Here is an 18,206-nt window from a genome sequence, read left to right on the forward strand (position 1 = left end):
CACAGTGCCATTTCTGTAGGGGGTACAGACCCCGTCAAGCCGAATTCATTTGGCTTTTTGCCTGTACTCCCGTCATCTGTACATGTATAGATGCAAATAAAACTTGAATTGAAGTGAATAGAACAAGAGGAGAGGACTTTGTTTTACAGTGGACGCGGCTGGGATAATAGAGATGGCAGGGTGCCCGGCTGCTGGCGAGGTCCGATGGTACCGCCCGTTAAGGGCAAGGAAGCTGCTCCCCCGCTTCTCAGTCCAAAGGAAATCAAGAGACCAAATTCACATGTGATTCCCGAAAGTGGTTACTAGCAAGTACTCCTGGTTAGCAAGTGCAATCCAGAAGAGCGAACAATAGAAGCTCAATAGACGCCTACGGTGATGGTTACCGTTACATCGCATTGCGCCTACCTCCCGTGGCACCAGCCCTTTTCCTGAGCAATGAACCCGGGTGCGAAGGATGGAGGCATGCCATCGGTGAATTTGCACTCGCAATAGGCAAGATTGTGTGTTCACCTATTGGTAAGCGGGCGATGGCCATCACGCTGCAGTGGAATGTTATTAGGCATCTGCGAACGAGCGAGAGACCCAGGTAAATATTTACAGCTGGAGAACACATAGAAAGAGCAAGGCACTATAGAAAAGCGGCATTCCTAAGCATATATCCTCTAATTTTTAACACGGTAAATGCACACTACGTATAAATATTTATTTTTTCTCTTTGTAAGCTCTTGTCTGAACTCCTCCTACCTGCCCTGACTCGACCGTGCTACCTGCACATCAACAATAATAGCACTGCTGATATTATGCCATCCGCGATCGCCTAACAACGAAATTTTTGATATTTTGCTCTGTGCAATAAGCAGCTATTGTGTCCTTGTCCCTCTTTCCCTCGTCGAGAGATTGAAAAATGACACAGGCCTTTCCTCTGTCAGTATTAGTTTTGAATTCTCAGCTGGGTTTGTCGAAAAGGTCAAAGATTTGAATTGTTAGAAATTTTTTTTAAAGAGAACATGAAGTTTCAGAATTTTCGTTTCTTTCCAACTGCACATCTTTCATGCTCACATCGGTCAAAGTAGGGAATGTGAGTTCTCTGTCCCTGATGACAGCGTCCTCCTTTAGGTCGCGCTTGTGCACCTCTGCTAGTATCGCATCCCATAAACGGCAGGTCGCCAATAGTTACCATTCTCCCGTGTGCATCTCCCACATGCACTTCTGCCACCTTCTGAAGGGCCACATGTTCACCGCTGGGGCTCACGTAGAGGAAATGTGATGGCAACAGGGAACCACCACTTCAACGCATCAAGACATGAACTCCACATAGAAATATTTATCTAGAAGGCTTTGCTATAAAACCTAAACGAATTTATAGCCTCTACTTCTGGCCATACAAATTTAGAGCTTCTGAATTTTATGAATACTACTGGCTTCATTTATTTCAAACCTCTCTCAATAGGCGAGTAAAGTATATTGGACCAGAATGGCATGTCAGTTCGTAAGCCAACTTCATCCACTAAATTAATCGTTGTGTAGCGCGCAATCTGTGCTATTTTTGCTTAACCAAGCATTCATTCAGAAATCGTCTCACGGTGGGGAGTGAGTGCAGTCTCAACTGTCGACTAACATCCGCATCGGGTTCTGTTATAGCACCGCCCTACTTTATATTATCAAGTGGGCACATCTAAAACGTGCTTTCGCCGCCTTCACGGAAAGTGAGACGTGTCCGGAATATCCAGAGTAAAACGTTTCCAGCGTGCCTAGCATCGTCCCAGTAATTTTAAAAGAACACGCAAAGCGAAGGATTAGCCAGCTCCGAGTAGGGGCTCTCCATAATGACCGGGGTTCCACAATTTCCTTCGAGGCATACGCCCGATGAGCTTCTTTGTAGGTGTTTTGTAGACGCAGTGGAAACTGTGTAGGTTCGAGGGACGCCTTCCACGTGGTTGAGTCAGGGCTTTTCTGTGGCACTAAGTCCGCACATGCGGCGCAAGTCTCATACTTATTTTTTTCTGAACGGCGCATGTTTCTATATACTTTTTCTTCGTATTTGTTTTCTCATACAAGGCATTTTATACCAGATTCACCTGAATGCCGGTCTTCTTAGTCGTCATACGACTCTGAATGCGCTTGCATGCGGCCAAGTTATACCTGCGAGAACGCTTTCCATTATGAAAGTGTTTTCTTCTTGGCACCACATGGTGCATATCATATTCGTTTTCTTTGCATTACAGCATTGGTACGTCCTCAGTTGTTCATAGAAGGCTCTTTTTATGCCTGGTGTCTTTTTCTAATATGAGGCATGCACAGTGCCCCGATAATCGCTCTCAGCCAAGTCTGCGTAGACAGGCAAAAGGTTGGAGGACGCTTAGATAGAATTGCATCCCACAATGCGATTGCTTACGAATCTGTCTGTGAGGCAAACAATCGATGAGACAGAATTTTACCTCTCCATATTGCACCCTGGCAAGATTGAGAGCTGGTAGCTCGTAGCTGGTCATTCCACGGCAAACGCCAACATCCCAGACGTTGCGTTCGACCGTCTCCAAATTCTTCAAAAAAAATAATTGAAACTTATTGCAACGTGCTTAATCTTAGCCTAAAATATTTTGCCGAAAAAAATGCGTGAAAGCATGCACCTTTAAGAAATCCATAACAATTCCAAATTTTTAGAAAACAATCAGCAAAATTTTCATAACATTTGCATGAATTCTGGCTTTTGATATTAGTCAGACATTGTATTTTCGGACAGCTTTAATATTTTAAGGAATTTAAACAAAATGTAAAAAATACACAAATTTGACTTTTTAATATCAACTTCTTGCCGAAAATTAAGAAATGGCCATTCTGCTTCCCTAGATGTCTACTACCCAAAAATAATGTTACAGCTGATGAACCCTAACGAGACGAAGTGGAATAAAACAATGAAGTTGCAGAGATGTGCATTTTTAACTATATACACCCGTTTAATAACCCTGAGGTAGTACACTTAAAAATACAAATGATGTATTAAATATACACACAAATTTCGCATAATGCAAAATTCGTATTAAAAATACGAAAGCAGTATAAAAACAGAAACAAAGTCCCTATAAAGAGGAAACAAAAAGCACACCACAGTCAAAGGCAGACAGACAATGCACAGAGTATAGTCTACGAAGAGAAAGAAAAAAAAAAGAGAAAACCAAAGTCACAGTATAGTCATGGTCAAAGTAACAATCATAAAGTACCCCCCTACACATCTGCTCTCGCCTCTGTTGCAAGAAGGAAGGAAGGAAGGAAGGAAGGAAGGAAGGAAGGAAGGAAGGAAGGAAGGAAGGAAGGAAGGAAGGAAGGAAGGAAGGAAGGAAGGAAGGAAGGAAGGAAGGAAGGAAGGAAGGAAGGAAGGAAGGAAGGAAGGAAGGAAGGAAGGAAGGAAGGAAGGAAGGAAGGCCTCAGACGTTGCTGGCACATACCCACTACGGGGGAGTGGCCAAGACACAGGCGGTTCATTACTGGATACAGGAAAGTTTTGACAGGAAAAGGAGTGAGTATCGATTTATTTTTCACTTGTGAAAACGAGGAATCCCGTTTCTTGGTTTACTATTTTTGCTTTCTTAAAATTATATTTTGAGCACCACGAACGCAAGACGGATGGGAGAAGTCTATCATTGAATCTAAGGCGTGGCGCATCGCCTTCAAGAATATAGAAAAAGGGGACGAATGCTGTTACTTAGTGAAGCAGTGATTATAAAATGACACAACCTTTTATTTCCTTAATACTTCTGTTGAGCCTAGGTCGTGCATGATAATACTACAGATAATCGATGGGCGCAAAAAGAATTGTGGTGCACAAAACTGCGGCAGTTGTGCACCGCGATTCGAAGAGAGGGCGATTCTAGGCGTGAAATGTACTGAGGGTGCAATTTGACAGCCCATAAGCTGCCTTTTCAGATATCAGGTGATTCCTTGCACTCCTGCTTTGATCTGCGACCACTGCATATCGACAACCTAGAGAAACAGAATGGCTTCCATGTGGAGAGTGGTTCTTTTGTCACCCTAAATTATCTAAATATCTAAAGGCCTCTATCACTTGACGACCGGAACCACTCTCTTGCCGTCAACAGCGAAAACGATTTTCTCCGCAACCTTACGATGTTTCACTGGAACATTGAGCGGGAGCAAATATTGAACCAAATCTCACATAGTAACGTGCTAGTGTTGCGTTTCACGTGGCCTCTAAAAGGGCACCTCTTTGATCGAACAAACCTTGTCGCTCTAGTTGGTTCATTATTTAACACAAAGTAATTGCTGCGCGCGAGGGACAAGAATGGCGAAGAACTAGAACACACAAAAACGCAGTGTGCGTTGAAAATGTTTCTTCGCAGTCCTTGTCCAATTCGTGCAGTAGTTAGTCCGCTCCTGTTTTTCACTCGTCGTGGTTCCAGTGCATGCAGTACAAAAGACGAAAAAATTGGCGGAGGATCTCAAACGCTCTTTCACCGTTCGCACGGTCGACAGGAGAAGCGTATACAGAATGCCAATTAATGATAACGTGTCTCCCTGCATAGTAAATTCTTCAACTAACAAGTAACACTGCATAGTAAATTCTTCAACTATTGATGGTAGGCCCGTAAATTATTGAGGGGCATATAGCTCACCGTAAGCAATATCCATGTCAGTTTTTAGAATTTCGAAAACGCGGTTATTCTCGAGGCTGTGGACCTGCAAATTTTGGATACATCGCGCAAATTACATGCGCTTTCGAGAAGGTTCCAGACAAAGCAACCTCTCTAGTGCACGTAACTCGTCGAAATAGCCAAAATTTGCTGGGCCACAGCGTCGAGGGTAACGGCGTTTTAAAAATTCTAAAAACTGATGCGGCTATTACATACGATGCGCTACACGCCTCTCAATAATTAATGAACATATCTGCCATAGTTAAAAAGCTAACTATTCAATACTAGTTAACCATCCTGTTAGTTACACGACTTAGCGGTATTCTGATCTAATACACTGCTGACAATGCTATGCCGCAAAAAGTGCCCTTGTAACTGAAAAAGCCTACCTTTTAAATTATGTAATTGCTTAGGTGTTGAGCAATACAGCGCGATCTGAAACAGGGAGAAAGGAAGACAGACGAGGACGAGCGCTGACTTACAGGTGAAGTTTATAAAACATCGCAGCCACGAAATTTATAAGCTGACACAATAAACAGCTGACTCGCTGAATTTTTGAAACCGCATAATCGCAAGGGTCTAGGAAGCATGTGTCAGCAGGCCATCTGTGGTAATCAAAGAAAATGAACTGACTTTTTTAACAACTAAATTACGCCGCTGTTGTCGCCATCAACAACTGTAGTATGAATCGTCTCTGGTGATTGTTGATGTGCTTTCTTCTGTTGGTTGAGCTCGTTATATATTACCGGGGCCCAAGCAATAGACTTCCGCTGTAAGTACAGCGCTCGTCCTTGTCTGCATTGTTCCGTACCTGTTTTAAATCGCACTGGAATACATTACCAACTTCCCTAAGCGTCAGTTCTAGGCTTGGGTTGAGCGGCCCGTATACTTCCATCCCCTTTCTCTCTTCTCTCAGACGCGACATTCTCTCATGCCCTGGTGAGAAGGGTCGTTTGTTTAGCCCGCACTGATTGAAGGAAAGCAGGATTTTCTTTGTCTTTTAATTTTTACGTGACGTAAACACATCGCTACATTGAACAATCGCATTCACATAGAAGAATTAAGACACGTACTGGATATAATTTTTATATATCGAACAAAGCCCAAGGTGAACTACTCTGGATGCGAATCAGACTTCCGAAGAATTAATGCTTGGGCTATTCTACGAAACGAAAGCTTTCTGTTTTATCTGTTCCCGATCGAAACAATCGGTCTTGTGAAGAAACGTTCCATGAATCAGCGAGAGGGACCAATGTGCCGTTGTTTCCAGACAAGCAGAGACTAATTGCAGCAGTTTGTTATCTGATGATCGGCAACTGCTAACAGCCGCCGCATACTTATCACAGGACGGGCACCTATCCATGATGATCTTTCTTCTGATAAGTGTACCCTGAGGGAATGGTGATATAATCTCAGTTCATCTTAGCAAATGATGTCGGCTTGCCCTGAGCATATCGCCCGTTATTTCTTTTCCACTGCACTGTAACAATCTAAATCTGTTTCTCAAGAAGCGAGAAAGATGCTGCCGTGGTATACAAAAATATGGGAACATGATGGCGCTTCTTAACTGAATATAAGATAGAAGCTGCAGTATGGCCGACTATCAGAAGCGCGAGAAGCTGCAAAGCAAATCACCGATAGAAAACATTTTTTCTTAATGTTCACGCTTTCTAACGCAGCTCAGCTTAAAGTAAGCAAAACAAAACACACACATAACTTGCTGATAAGTGATTTCACAATGCGCATTTTAACATTATATGGTGATGTTATCTTAGAGTACTGCTGCAAAACTCACCAACGGCTTGCTCCACTCCTCGTGAATCACTTGGCACCGCCCTCTCGAACCCGCACGCAGTTTGGAAGAAAACACATTTTAGTTTTTGAGCTCGGCTTGCTTGATTCGGGCTATAAAGCACCATCTAGCGTGCAGAAAAAGCGCCTTATCTGCCACACTAGAATGCCAGGAGAAACAGGAGCCCAGCCTTGAAAAACACCTTTTGAATCGAATTTGGAGATCAAACAGAAGTATACTACGTGCAGGTTATAGAAGGAAGAGAAGGACTGTTTCATTTATATGAATTTTCGCTTTCTTTAAACGTACAGCTGCTAAACCGCCGGTGAAGCAGCGCGCTAGCTTCAAACAGCATTTCCTATATATTTCACCACAGCCAGAAACATTGAACACTTGCGAAAAGAAAAGACACCTCAAAGCAAAACATTTGGTACAGAGCCAATAAAAACTGACCAGGCATGATTCCTGGAAAACCAGCTTTGCTATGAAATTTTTCTCACTGCCTTGAACCAGATGAACGGCAAGATTAAGTCTACTCACGCATTGTTAACGCCACTTCTACTACAGGACTTTCAGCGCTCTTTCGATGCGGCTGGTATGGGGGCATTTCCAAAAGCGTTGTTTTGAAAACAACCGGTACGGTCACGGATAGCTCGGAATATATCTGATCACAAAATCGGCCACAACGCTTCCAGAATAAAACTAAAACAAAAATAGCGCACTGCATTGTTAGCGTAGATAATATTAAGCTCCAGGACTGCCTGCCTTCTCCTGCCTTCTGCCTGCCAGACAAGAAAACATTCTAGCACTGAATGAGTCTGAAGCAAGGTTTAAAGTTACTCGTAGTCAGCTTCTTCCAAAAAATTTGTCCGTGTTCTATTCCAGCAGCCTGTAAGCGTATATTTCAAATTTATGATTCACGTTTTGCGTGACATCCGGTATGTTCTATTATTCTACCATGATTGCTTGCTTCCATAGTAACTCTTTAAATTTCTGACCCCAGATCAGCCACAACTACACCGCGGTGTGATCCAGGTAAAATATAACAATCACGCTCGAGGCACCGATCGCATTTCCGCGATGAAAAATGATCTGTTAAATGATCCAGCATGTTGGTGCCATGGAAACTCTGAGTAAAAAAAATTTAAGACCTATTTTTTCAATTTCATTTTTTTTTTCCCAGTTGCAACGGCTGCCACCCACCCTGACGTCACGGATAATAGGGAGGAAGAAAGCAATCTAACCGCTTTGGGAAGAAATGTGAGGAACACCAGAGGACCCCATCGACGCAAAACAACGATTTATAACCGCAATCCTGAAAAAATTTAACCCTTGATGACCGTTTCTTTTCCGCTCTTTTATTACAGAAGATCAAGACTGCGGTTTCAGGTGTTTCAACAAAATTCTTATGTGTAAACTATTCATGTTCTCAGTAAGAGAATCATGCCCTGCACATGAAAGATATGCAGTTTTCTAAAAGAAAAACCTCAATCCTAATTTATTAGCTCTCACGAAAGAGAAAAACTAGCGAGTAAATCATTAAAAGTCATTGCTTTTTCGGATGCGAAGGGCCAGCGAATAAAATTGCGGGCACGAAAGCTACATCTGCGTCAAAAATTATCCTCACCACCAGACTCATTCAACGCAAAGCGCTGCTAGCCGTGTGTTTCAGGGAAGCCCGACATTAATTTTCAAAAATAATGCTTTGTAGTCAAAAAGAAGCTTTTGCCGCATACTATTACCAGTTTTGTCGAATGTCAAAAAACAGGCGAATCAAGTTTACTAGTAATGTGATTAACTAAATTCATACAGCTGCCTTTTTAACGGTTACAAATAGGCACCTGGTTGCAATTGGAGATCTGTAGCCGACCGCTGGTAATAGCTGGGTGAGTTTCTGGAATTTGTAAAACACAATTATCTTCGCCTGTTCCGCTCCACAAATTTAGGCCATTTCACGCGCCATTCACAAAACGCGAGCCTGGCATGAATGCACAGCGACGTCCATAAAGCTTAAAAAAATGTAAATAGGTCCTGCACGTTCAAGAGCGTTTCTGCGCAATCCATTCCACAGAACTCTTGTGCTTTGGAAATCCCTTCGCCAGCTTCATTCAGTGCATGCGGCGATCATAGTGGAAGCGTCTGCTATTTCTTGGAAGACCAGTAACGAACTGTTAACTTCAAGCTTATGCGCTTGTCTTTTCTTGCCTTTGCTTCGAGTTGCAATGCCCTACTCGGACGCCGCCACAATCCGTCGTTTCTCTCAGGGCTTTCATTTTCTTTCAGCGCAGGAGGAAGCAGGCGAAAAGGTAGCGGCCGTTTATTTATTCACACGTCTTAATCAACAAAAGTTGAAGTCGGACAGTAATACAAATCTGCCACTTCGTCTTACAGAAGCCAGCAGTGCATGAAAGAATTGACCTATTAGGTGTGAATGCAGGCAAAATAGAACACATGCATCAAATAGTAATATAAATGACAGAGTGTCTACGTAGACGCACTGCGTAAGACACACAAAAATCTACGCAATATTAACGAATAATCCCTGAGAAGCAACAGATTGGCGGCAGACTTTCGACAGCATAAGAAAGAGAAAAAAACATCCGCAATGTACCATCTGGAACGAAAAAAATGGGTGTTGTTTGATTTTAGATTGTTGTTGTCTTGTTGTTAATTAAATCTTTTGTTCTGGTTCGGTTTTTCTGATTGCTTTTGTTTCGATTGCGTGACTGTTTTTTTTTCAGGAATGCGTGACACCAGTTTTGCCAAGAAATCTCTAAGAAATCTAAGAAATCTGCCGGTGTTCGGAGCGATCATGCGTTGGGTCTCATGCCTGAGTTAGGTGTTTTAAATACGCCCGGCGGCCACCATCCTGCCAATGCCTTCCGGCACCTTCTCTCCTTCCTGGAGACCACCGGCCTCTCTGGCCGCCTCTAGCCCTGAGGAGGCAGCACATGTCACCTGGCATGATCATTGCGGTTGCGCGCCTACCCTCTCCTTTCAATCTTCTTACCCTCCCCCACCTCCTTCTATGACACGCAGGCAGTGGGCGTGGAAGCTAGCCCTCCAGGAGACAAGTCCGTGTCCTCCCACTTTTAATCCTTCCTTCAATCACAGAAGAAGAAGAAGAAGAAGAAGAAGAAGAAGAAGAAGAAGAAGAAGAAGAAGAAGAAGAAGAAGAAGAAGAAGAAGAAGGAGAAGAAGAAGAAGGAGAAGAAGAAGAAGAAGAAGAAGAAGAAGTTGATGGTGTGAGCATGTGCCGTTCTTTTACTTGTGCTGTCGCAGATGCGTCTTTCTTTTGCATCAGTCACAAACTCACCGAGGAATCTTATTCTGGAGCCACCGCGGTGGCTGAGCGGTGATGGCGCTCGGCTGCCGGCCCGAAAGACGCGGGTTCGATACCGGCCGCGGCGGTCGAATTTCGATGGAGGCGTAATTCTTGACGCCCGTGTGCTGTGCGATGTCAGTGCACGTTAAAAGACCTTCACTACGGCGTCTCTCATAGCCTGAGTCGCTTTGGGACGTTAAACCTCCATAAACCAAACCAATCTTATTCTGATTTTTTAACAATTAACACTAACCAGTGGAGCGAACACTGAAAAGCAGCGAAAACATATTCGGTAAATTACAGATGCCTGCTCTATCTGCAGAACCTATTAAACGCAGAATGTATCAAACTCCCATCCTGCAGAGCAACTTTGTGAAGTTGAGCACCAGAAAACTTCCGAGGCGGTCCAAGTGGCATAATTTGCCGGCATTCTGTAACAAAATGCGCAGCCAGTCATCTGCTATGCTCAGCGGCGTGAGCATTTCTTCACAGCCTTCCACATTCGGCACAGATAGCCATCCCACACTCCCTTCACCACGAGGTCGGCGAACAGGCAAGAGAAAAGAATTTCTCCTGCGAGTGAAGAGTGCCAACACACCTTGATGCTCTGCTCACGTTTCTGGAACTGACGACAACGTCTTAAATATGGCGCTCGCTCACCGCATCCTAAACGAAGTGCGGGAATCGGGCCCTTCGAGACGCTCCTGCTGTGAAAATAACGGCGTTGGCACCGGTATTGCATAGACTGCAAGGCTGACAGAGAAGCTGGCAAGCGGAAACAGCATTATAAGAAAGGGCTGAAATTATCGGTTTTAGCTTAAAACAACAGATGATGTACTCCGAATTGAATTTTTAACATTCGGTTTCAACCAGAGAAGGTCAGTATCATTGCATTATGCCACAGATAGCTGTTCCCAGCAATAAAAATAGCCTTCCACTGTTTCACTGCTTCCAAAGAAAATCTGGCACGAATGCTTGTAGCACACACAATTCCTGACCCCTGTTTGCCCTTCTGCCTCAAGTATCACATGACTATAGATAGTGCATATTGCAGTCACCCATGGCTGCCATGGAAAGAAAAATGATAGGTGTAACGTTAAGAGATCGGAAGCGGGCAGAGTGGGTGAGGGAACAAGCACGGGTTAATGACGTCCTAATCGAAATCAAGAGCAACAAATGGGCTTGGGCAGGGCATGTAATGCGAAGGCAAGATAACCGCTGGTCCTTAAGGGTAACGGAGTGGATTCCAAGAGAAAGTAAGCGTAGCAGGGGGCGGCAGAAAGTTAGGTGGGCGGATGAGATTAAGAAGTTCGCAGGCAAAGGGTGGATGCAGCTGGCAAAGGATAGGGTTAATTGGAGAGACATGGGAGAGGCCTTTGCCCTGCAGTGGGTGTAGTAAGGCTGATGATGATGATGATGATGATGATGATGATGATGATGATGATGATGCAGTCACCCAATATTGTACACCCATTATCACCATCATGAGCCCATCTACATCTACTGCAGGAAAAATGGCCCCACAAAATTAAGAACCCATAGATGCGCAGCTCTGTGCACTGCTTTTCTGCGCAAACCTCCTATCATCTGTTGCCCATGTGACTAAATCTTCCTCGGCTACTTTTTTCTTCTCTTAGAATCCGCTCCGTTAGCCTGACGGACTACCAGTTATTTCTTTTCCGCAAGGCATGTAGTGTTAATGTTTATTTGCTCTTCATGACTTCAACGACGATATGATTAATTCGCGTTTTCTCCATGCCCCACTCTATTCTCCCTTCCCGTTTCTTAATGCTAGCCTATCATTCTCCCTATCATTCGCTACGCTGTTCTCAATTTAATATAAAAAGGTCCTGATTTTCGTCCAAGTGTCTGCACCCCATGTGAATGCTGCCAATACGCAACAATTACTTAATTAGCTCTTCAGGTGTATGTGTAAGCGGTTCTCAGGGCCTGTAGTGCCTGAAAAGTGCGCTCCTTCTGATTTTGATTCTTTTAGCCATTAACCTCTCACGATCCTGATCAGCGGTGCGTCCTAGGTACATGCGCACATTTGCCACTTCAAAAACCGTGCTTCTTATTGCAAACCATTAAGTTCCTGTACTGTTAAATATTACTCTCTATCTTATCTGCTCAATGTTCACAATACTTAGATGCAGATCGAAAGCGCTCCTTTAGGGGACCACATTTATTACTTAAAACGTGCCTGTAGCACAGAGACGGCATCAAACCGGTCTAAACACCTTAATATGTCTCTCATACAGGTAATTCACTCATGTAAAATGAGCAATGTGAAATTATTCGGTCCCCCATAAGTTGTGGAGGTGACAAGCATGGATTTAACGATAGCACACCAATATGCTTGTAATTTCTGCGATTTATGCACCCGTACGCCTTAGGCGGGTCCAGTTGCAAAACAGCGTAATACAATCAATAAAGATGATGTATTCTCGAGGGTTCCTCTCAGCACATACAAGAGCAAAATTGCGCGTGTCCACCCCGACAGTCTTTTCCTTGGTTAGCAGAGCGAAGCGGCCGCCTGCAGTTGCAAAGCACGGTGTTGACGGCGACAAAGATGACTTTGACGTCATGCCATAAACCTATGACTTTAAACTTCTGCATTCCTGAGTTTTACAGAATATACCAATTTCTTAAATGTCGATACATAAAATAAACACGAAAGAGAAGAAACAACGTTTCGGGGAAGCCTCAGTCTTGTAGCCAACGTTTCGACAGGACGACTTGTCTTCATCTGGATATATGATCACACATAATAAATGTTACTTTTCAAAGTATGATTTATAAATAATACAACACTTAGCATCAGCACGGGGATGGCATGTGCCGTTTAGAAGAATGCAACCTTCAATGACGATGAAAGGGATTTACACGAAAGTCCGCTCTGTAAAGCTATTCCTGTGATCTATGCAATATCCAGCTAAAAGAGCTTATCTTTAGAATGCACAGAACGGGAATGTCTACCCATCTAGGTTCATTGCGAAGCATGGCAAGGGTCATTCGAAATTATTTCCTCAATAGATTGCAGGAAACTGCTGTAGTTAATGCGCGGCGCAGTTTCCTTTTAAATGTCACGCAGCATTCAGACAGTCGGAGTCAAACGCGCAAAAAAAGGAAACTACTTAATGTTTATATTTCATCAATAAGCCCTAGTTGTCCGCGTAACGCTTAGCAAATAATTCTAGCTGCACACTAAACACTGAACAGTTTCTGCAGCAGCACTGAAGGCGGTTCGGAGGAACAACATTAATGATCAGCCACTGAACCCTTTCCACCACTCGCTTTGAAAAGCCGTCACGTGTTGGTTATCATCGTGGACATTCCCAGATATCCAACTTCCTTCTTCACCTCGCCGCTGTACATAGAGGGCGTTTTATGCTTTGTATAGCAAAAGGGCGAAGAGATGCCGGGATAATGAAACATAGGGCATTGTGGGGGTACAACAGGTATGAAGTCCTCAGAGGTATTTGGTAAGGAATAATGGTGCCGGGGCTTACTTTCGGGAATGCCGTTCTATGCTTAAGGGCTGCAGTTCAGTGGCGATTAGAAGTAAATCAGAGAACCGTCGGAAGATTAGCACTAGGTGCCCACGCGAAAACCACAAACGAGGCAGTACAGGGGGATATGGGCTGGGCAACGTTCGAAGCACGGGAAGCTCAGAGTAAAGTACTATACGAAGAACGCCTGAGGAAATTGGATGATAACAGGTGGGCAGCTAAGGTATTTAAATACCTGTACAGAAAGAGCGTTGACACACAGTGGCGGAAACGAACTAGAAAGCTGGCCAGTAAGTTTGCCAGAGACGAGGAAGGAGAACGAAAGAGCATTAAACGCCAGGTTAAAAACGTCGAAGGTAAAAATTGGATAGATTCAATGAAAAAGAAGCATAGTGTAGAACTATATCGATGCTGGAAAAGGCAGATCAGGAAGGAAACGTTTTATGATAACTCAAGAGGCAATGCCCTCCTCTTTGAAGCTAGGTCAGGATGTCTTAGAACGCGCAGCTACAGAAAAAAATTTAACGAAGAAGATGACACATGTGCTGTGTGTGGTAAATCTGAAGAAACAATAGAACACCTCATCCTAAAATGCGATGGTATCCATCCCGATGTCGATGCAGGCACAGTCACTCTTCCTGGGGCTTTAGGGTTCAGAGATAACAATAGTCATGTAAATAAATCTGCGGTGGAAATTAGCAAAAAGCGTTGGGAGGATTAGTGGCACAAAAGCAGAGAGGTGACATAAGTTTTAAAGTTTAGGAAGACGATTTTTAAAGAAAATGGCGAATTGTATTAACTACTTACAGCAGAGTAAACAAAAATAAATAAAAAAACTGAGCATAGTGGCAACAACCACTGCCCTCTTTCAAAGGGGACGCTCCTTCCTTCCTTCCTTCCTTCCTTCCTTCCTTCCTTCCTTCCTTCCTTCCTTCCTTCCTTCCTTCCTTCCTTCCTTCCTTCCTTCCTTCCTTCCTTCCTTCCTTCCTTCCTTCCATCCATCCATCCATCCATCCACCCATCCATCCATCCATCCATCCATCCATCCATCCATCCATCCATCCATCCATCCATCCATCCATCCATCCATCCATCCATCCATCCATCCATCCATCCATCCATCCATCCATCCATCCATCCATCCATCCATCCATCCATCCATCCATCCATCCATCCATCCATCCATCCATCCATCCATCCATCCATCCATCCATCCATCCATCCATCCATCCATCCATCCAGGATATCCAGGGTCCCCAGCCAGTTGAAATATCAAAGCTCCTTGGTGTAAGGTTACGTTAGCAGCTGGCTCAATACCGGCTCTAAAAGCATCAGGGTAAGTTGCGGAGAACGCTTTGGGAATTTCAACAATCCTCAGCCGACCTTAAACGACAAAGTTCCTTAAAACTAAATTCTATGGAAATATTTAAGGCGGTGGTTATATACTTGCCGCTATCGAAAATGAAGGCCGCAGAAAAAAAGAACGCGGTTTTATTTCTTTGTCTAACGTCACAAAGCGACTCAGGCTGTGAGGAACGCCGTATTGAAGGGCTCCGGAAATTTTGGCTACCTTGGGTTCTTTAACGCGCACTGACATCGCACAGCCCACGGGCCTCTAGAATTTTTGCTCCATCGAAATTCGACCGCCGCTCTCGGGATCCAACCCGCGTCTTTCGGGTCAGCAGCCAAGCGCCATAACCACTGAGCCACCGCGGCGGTCACCTTCGCTAAAAACACCAACCACAATTTTTTTTGATCCGTGCCTGCGTTTTCTTGGCCCTTGCCACCAGCGCTTTCGCTGGTTACACCGGTTATGGGCTGGGCTACGGTGCCCTCGGGTATGGTAGCCTCGGCTACGGCCTTGGCTACGCTGGTTATGTTCCATCTGTGGCCACCGTTGCCCACACCCCTGCTGTCACCACTATCGCCCACGCTGCCCCGACCGCCGCTAGCCACGCCGTTGCCCCTGCTGTGACTCGTGTTGCCGCCTACCACGCTGCCCCAACTGTCGCCACCTACGCCGCTGCTCCTGCTTTCGCTACCGTAGCTCACGCTGCTCCCGTCGCCACCTACGCCGCTGCCCCAGCCTTGGCTGCCTACCACGCCGCACCAGCTGTCGCAGCCGCCACCGTTCACCACGCCCCAGCTGTGGCCACTGTTGCCCACGCCGCCCCATTTTTCGGATACGGTGTTGGTACCCTCGGCTACGGTGTTGGGAACTACGGCTATGGCCATGGTCTCCTCGGTTATGGCCTGAACTACGGCTATGGCCTCGGCTCTCCATTCCACTACGGTGCTCTCCTTCGCAAGATGAAGTGTGAGTGTGCAATATGTATGACATATTTAGACTATATATAGTGCCGGCTCGTTACCGAGCAATGATTAAGACTATTCTTCAATTGAGCTGGGCAGGAAAACTATGTTTCCTCCAAGGAAATAAAACGACGTTAGTATTATAGTGTTTCAATAGATTAAATAGGGCGAATGAAGAGATACTACCCCGTATATAAGGCTGCCTAATATGCACATTAGATGCTTTGTGGTATTGAGAATGTTTCGCTTCTTGTCCGCTTTTTTCTGACATGACAATTATTTTCTCATTTATCTCACATTCTTATTGTTCATTATGTGTTCATTTATGTTTCTTGGTCTGCACTCTTTCAGAAACTTCCAACTCAAGAAACATCTGGCGACAGCGCACGTCCACTGCCCGCCTTGCCTTGATCTGGGCAAGGATAGTTTAAAAAACAAAGATTCCATTATCTAACCCGCTTCTTTTCTCTAGACGACATTTACGGTGGACTCAAATTAACAGCATATTCAGCCTGCATTGGGGAAGCTTCCCACTGCTCTCACAAGTCGCCCGGCTGTGGCTGCCATGGGGTACCTCTTTAGAGCAATTGAGATGTGAAAAGAGCCCTCACACAGGGGGTTTCAACCAAGAATTTACCCTATTTTTAAACATAATCTTTGTGAGTAAGAAAAGCGCTTTTTTTCGGCATAGCATTGTCCGCGGTATAGTACATCAAAATACAGCTAAGACTTGCGTTAGTAACTAGCAGGCTGGTTAACTAATACTGAATAGTTAACTCTTTTTGACTATTGCTGTTAGGCTCCTTAATAATTGAGAGGCGTGTTGAGCACCGTAAGTGTTAGCCATGCCTTTTTTTTAGAATTTCAAAAACGCGGTTACCCTAGGAGCTGTGGCCCAACGAATTTTGCTTACATCGCTCGAAAATACATGCCCCTTCGAAAAACTTGCAGGCAAAGCAACCGCTTCAGTTCAAGCAACTCGCTGAAATTTCCAAAATTTGTTCGGTCGTATAGCGCCGAGCGTAACCACGGTTTCGAAGTTTTAAAAACTGATATTATTAATAATTATGGTGGGCTACACACTTCTCAATAATTAAAAGGTTAACCATTCAATATTTGTTAACCAGCCTGCTAGTTAGCAGGTCTTAGCTGTGTTCTGATATACTACGCCGCTGACAGTGCTATGCGGAAAAAGCGCTCTTGCAACTCAAAAAACCTATTTTTTTAAAAATTGTGCGAAAACTTTGGTTAAACACTCTGTATACCAGTACAACACGGAGGCTTCTTTTCAGCAGTGATTCTTCGTTTTTAATAGGAGAATACAAGGCACGGCGCAAAGATTCTAAGAAGTGCTTGTAGCTGGGCTTGTCGCAAATTTCGTAGAGGCATAGTGCAAAAAACAAACACGGATCTTGTGAGGGAGCGGGATAGTGCTCGTCTGATTCCCTGACTACGCCCCTGTTTGTTTTTTGCACTATTATGTCTTTTCAAAATAAAGGTTCTGTTTCACTGTGCAGTACTACAACTCATAGTCACTATTAGAATGGAGTGGCATTCGCTCTTTTTGCATGATTTACTTTTTCCTTCCATCCGGCGCATACATCGTCCTGAGGACAGCTAACGATTTCTAGCCAACCAACGGACGGCAAGCTGCTCCATGTTATATATTCTTTGTTTCGTCATCGTCTATTCTACTGAAAACTATACTAATCCAGAAAACAACTCCTTGTATTATCCACAAATATCACTCTTTCTTCTCAAGGTAATCAAGTTTTTATGAACGTTTTCAGAAGCCAATTGCCGTTTTCGACTGAAAATAAATATTTATCTCCCTAAATAGTATTTCCACGGATCAAGAAAGGCAATTGGTTTAGAGCTCGTGTGTGTCACGTGTTCTTTCTTCGCCCTCGTCTCTTTTTGTGCTTCAAGTTTTTGCAATTCATAGGTTTTTCAGCGCAAAGTAAGAATGCTTAACCTTTTGACTCCGAAGCACCAGGATCTGCCATACAAACTCGTGAGAGTCCATGCATCCGCTAACAGCTTCGAAGATGCACAGATGCTACAAATTTAGAAAACAAATAACGTTATTACTGGAGACCAAATTTGTAAGTAGAAAATACGTAGAGCCATGCTAACAAGATTATTGTTCAGTGAAATATTATTTGTTGCGTTCACTAGTGGGAATTATGGGGGCCGTGTTTCCGATATGAGCGAAACTGAATCTCCTGAAGTAAACAAATGTGTTCTAGATCGAGCACACGAGAAATAAAAAACGTTCGAGTTAGCTGTACACCCAGCTGTATCTTGAGTGTCTGAAAGAGTTGAACACCGTGTCTAATTGCTACTTTGTACGTATCTTTGAAGGAAGCAATTCGCATAACGTGGGCTGTGCGAAGTTTTGCTTACACGCCTTGATTTGGCATGGTACAGCGAGAAGTGAGCGACGTATGTACATCCCTCTCGAGCCAAAAATGTCTTTAATGCAGACACAACGACTGCAGCACACTATCAATCGGCCGCGTTTGATCGAGCTTCTAGCGCAGATAACCGCAGTTCTGCTTTTCTTTTTTGTGAAAAAGAACTGTCGTCCTGAACCAAAAACTCTTTTGTATTGT

General features: G+C 44.1%; 1 protein-coding gene across 1 annotated transcript; it reads left to right on the forward strand.

The window, feature by feature from the left end:
• Positions 1 to 527: 527 nt before the first annotated feature.
• On the forward strand, positions 528 to 16,045 carry LOC144119754 (uncharacterized). The gene is made up of 3 exons (XM_077652297.1): positions 528 to 586; positions 15,069 to 15,593; positions 15,943 to 16,045. The coding sequence occupies exons 1-3, from the start codon at positions 528 to 530 to the stop codon at positions 16,043 to 16,045; spliced, it is 687 nt and encodes a 228-aa protein (XP_077508423.1).
• The last annotated feature ends 2,161 nt before the right edge of the window (positions 16,046 to 18,206 follow it).

Source organism: Amblyomma americanum, chromosome 2 (assembly GCF_052857255.1).
Source record: "Amblyomma americanum isolate KBUSLIRL-KWMA chromosome 2, ASM5285725v1, whole genome shotgun sequence".
Lineage (NCBI taxonomy): Eukaryota > Metazoa > Arthropoda > Arachnida > Ixodida > Ixodidae > Amblyomma > Amblyomma americanum.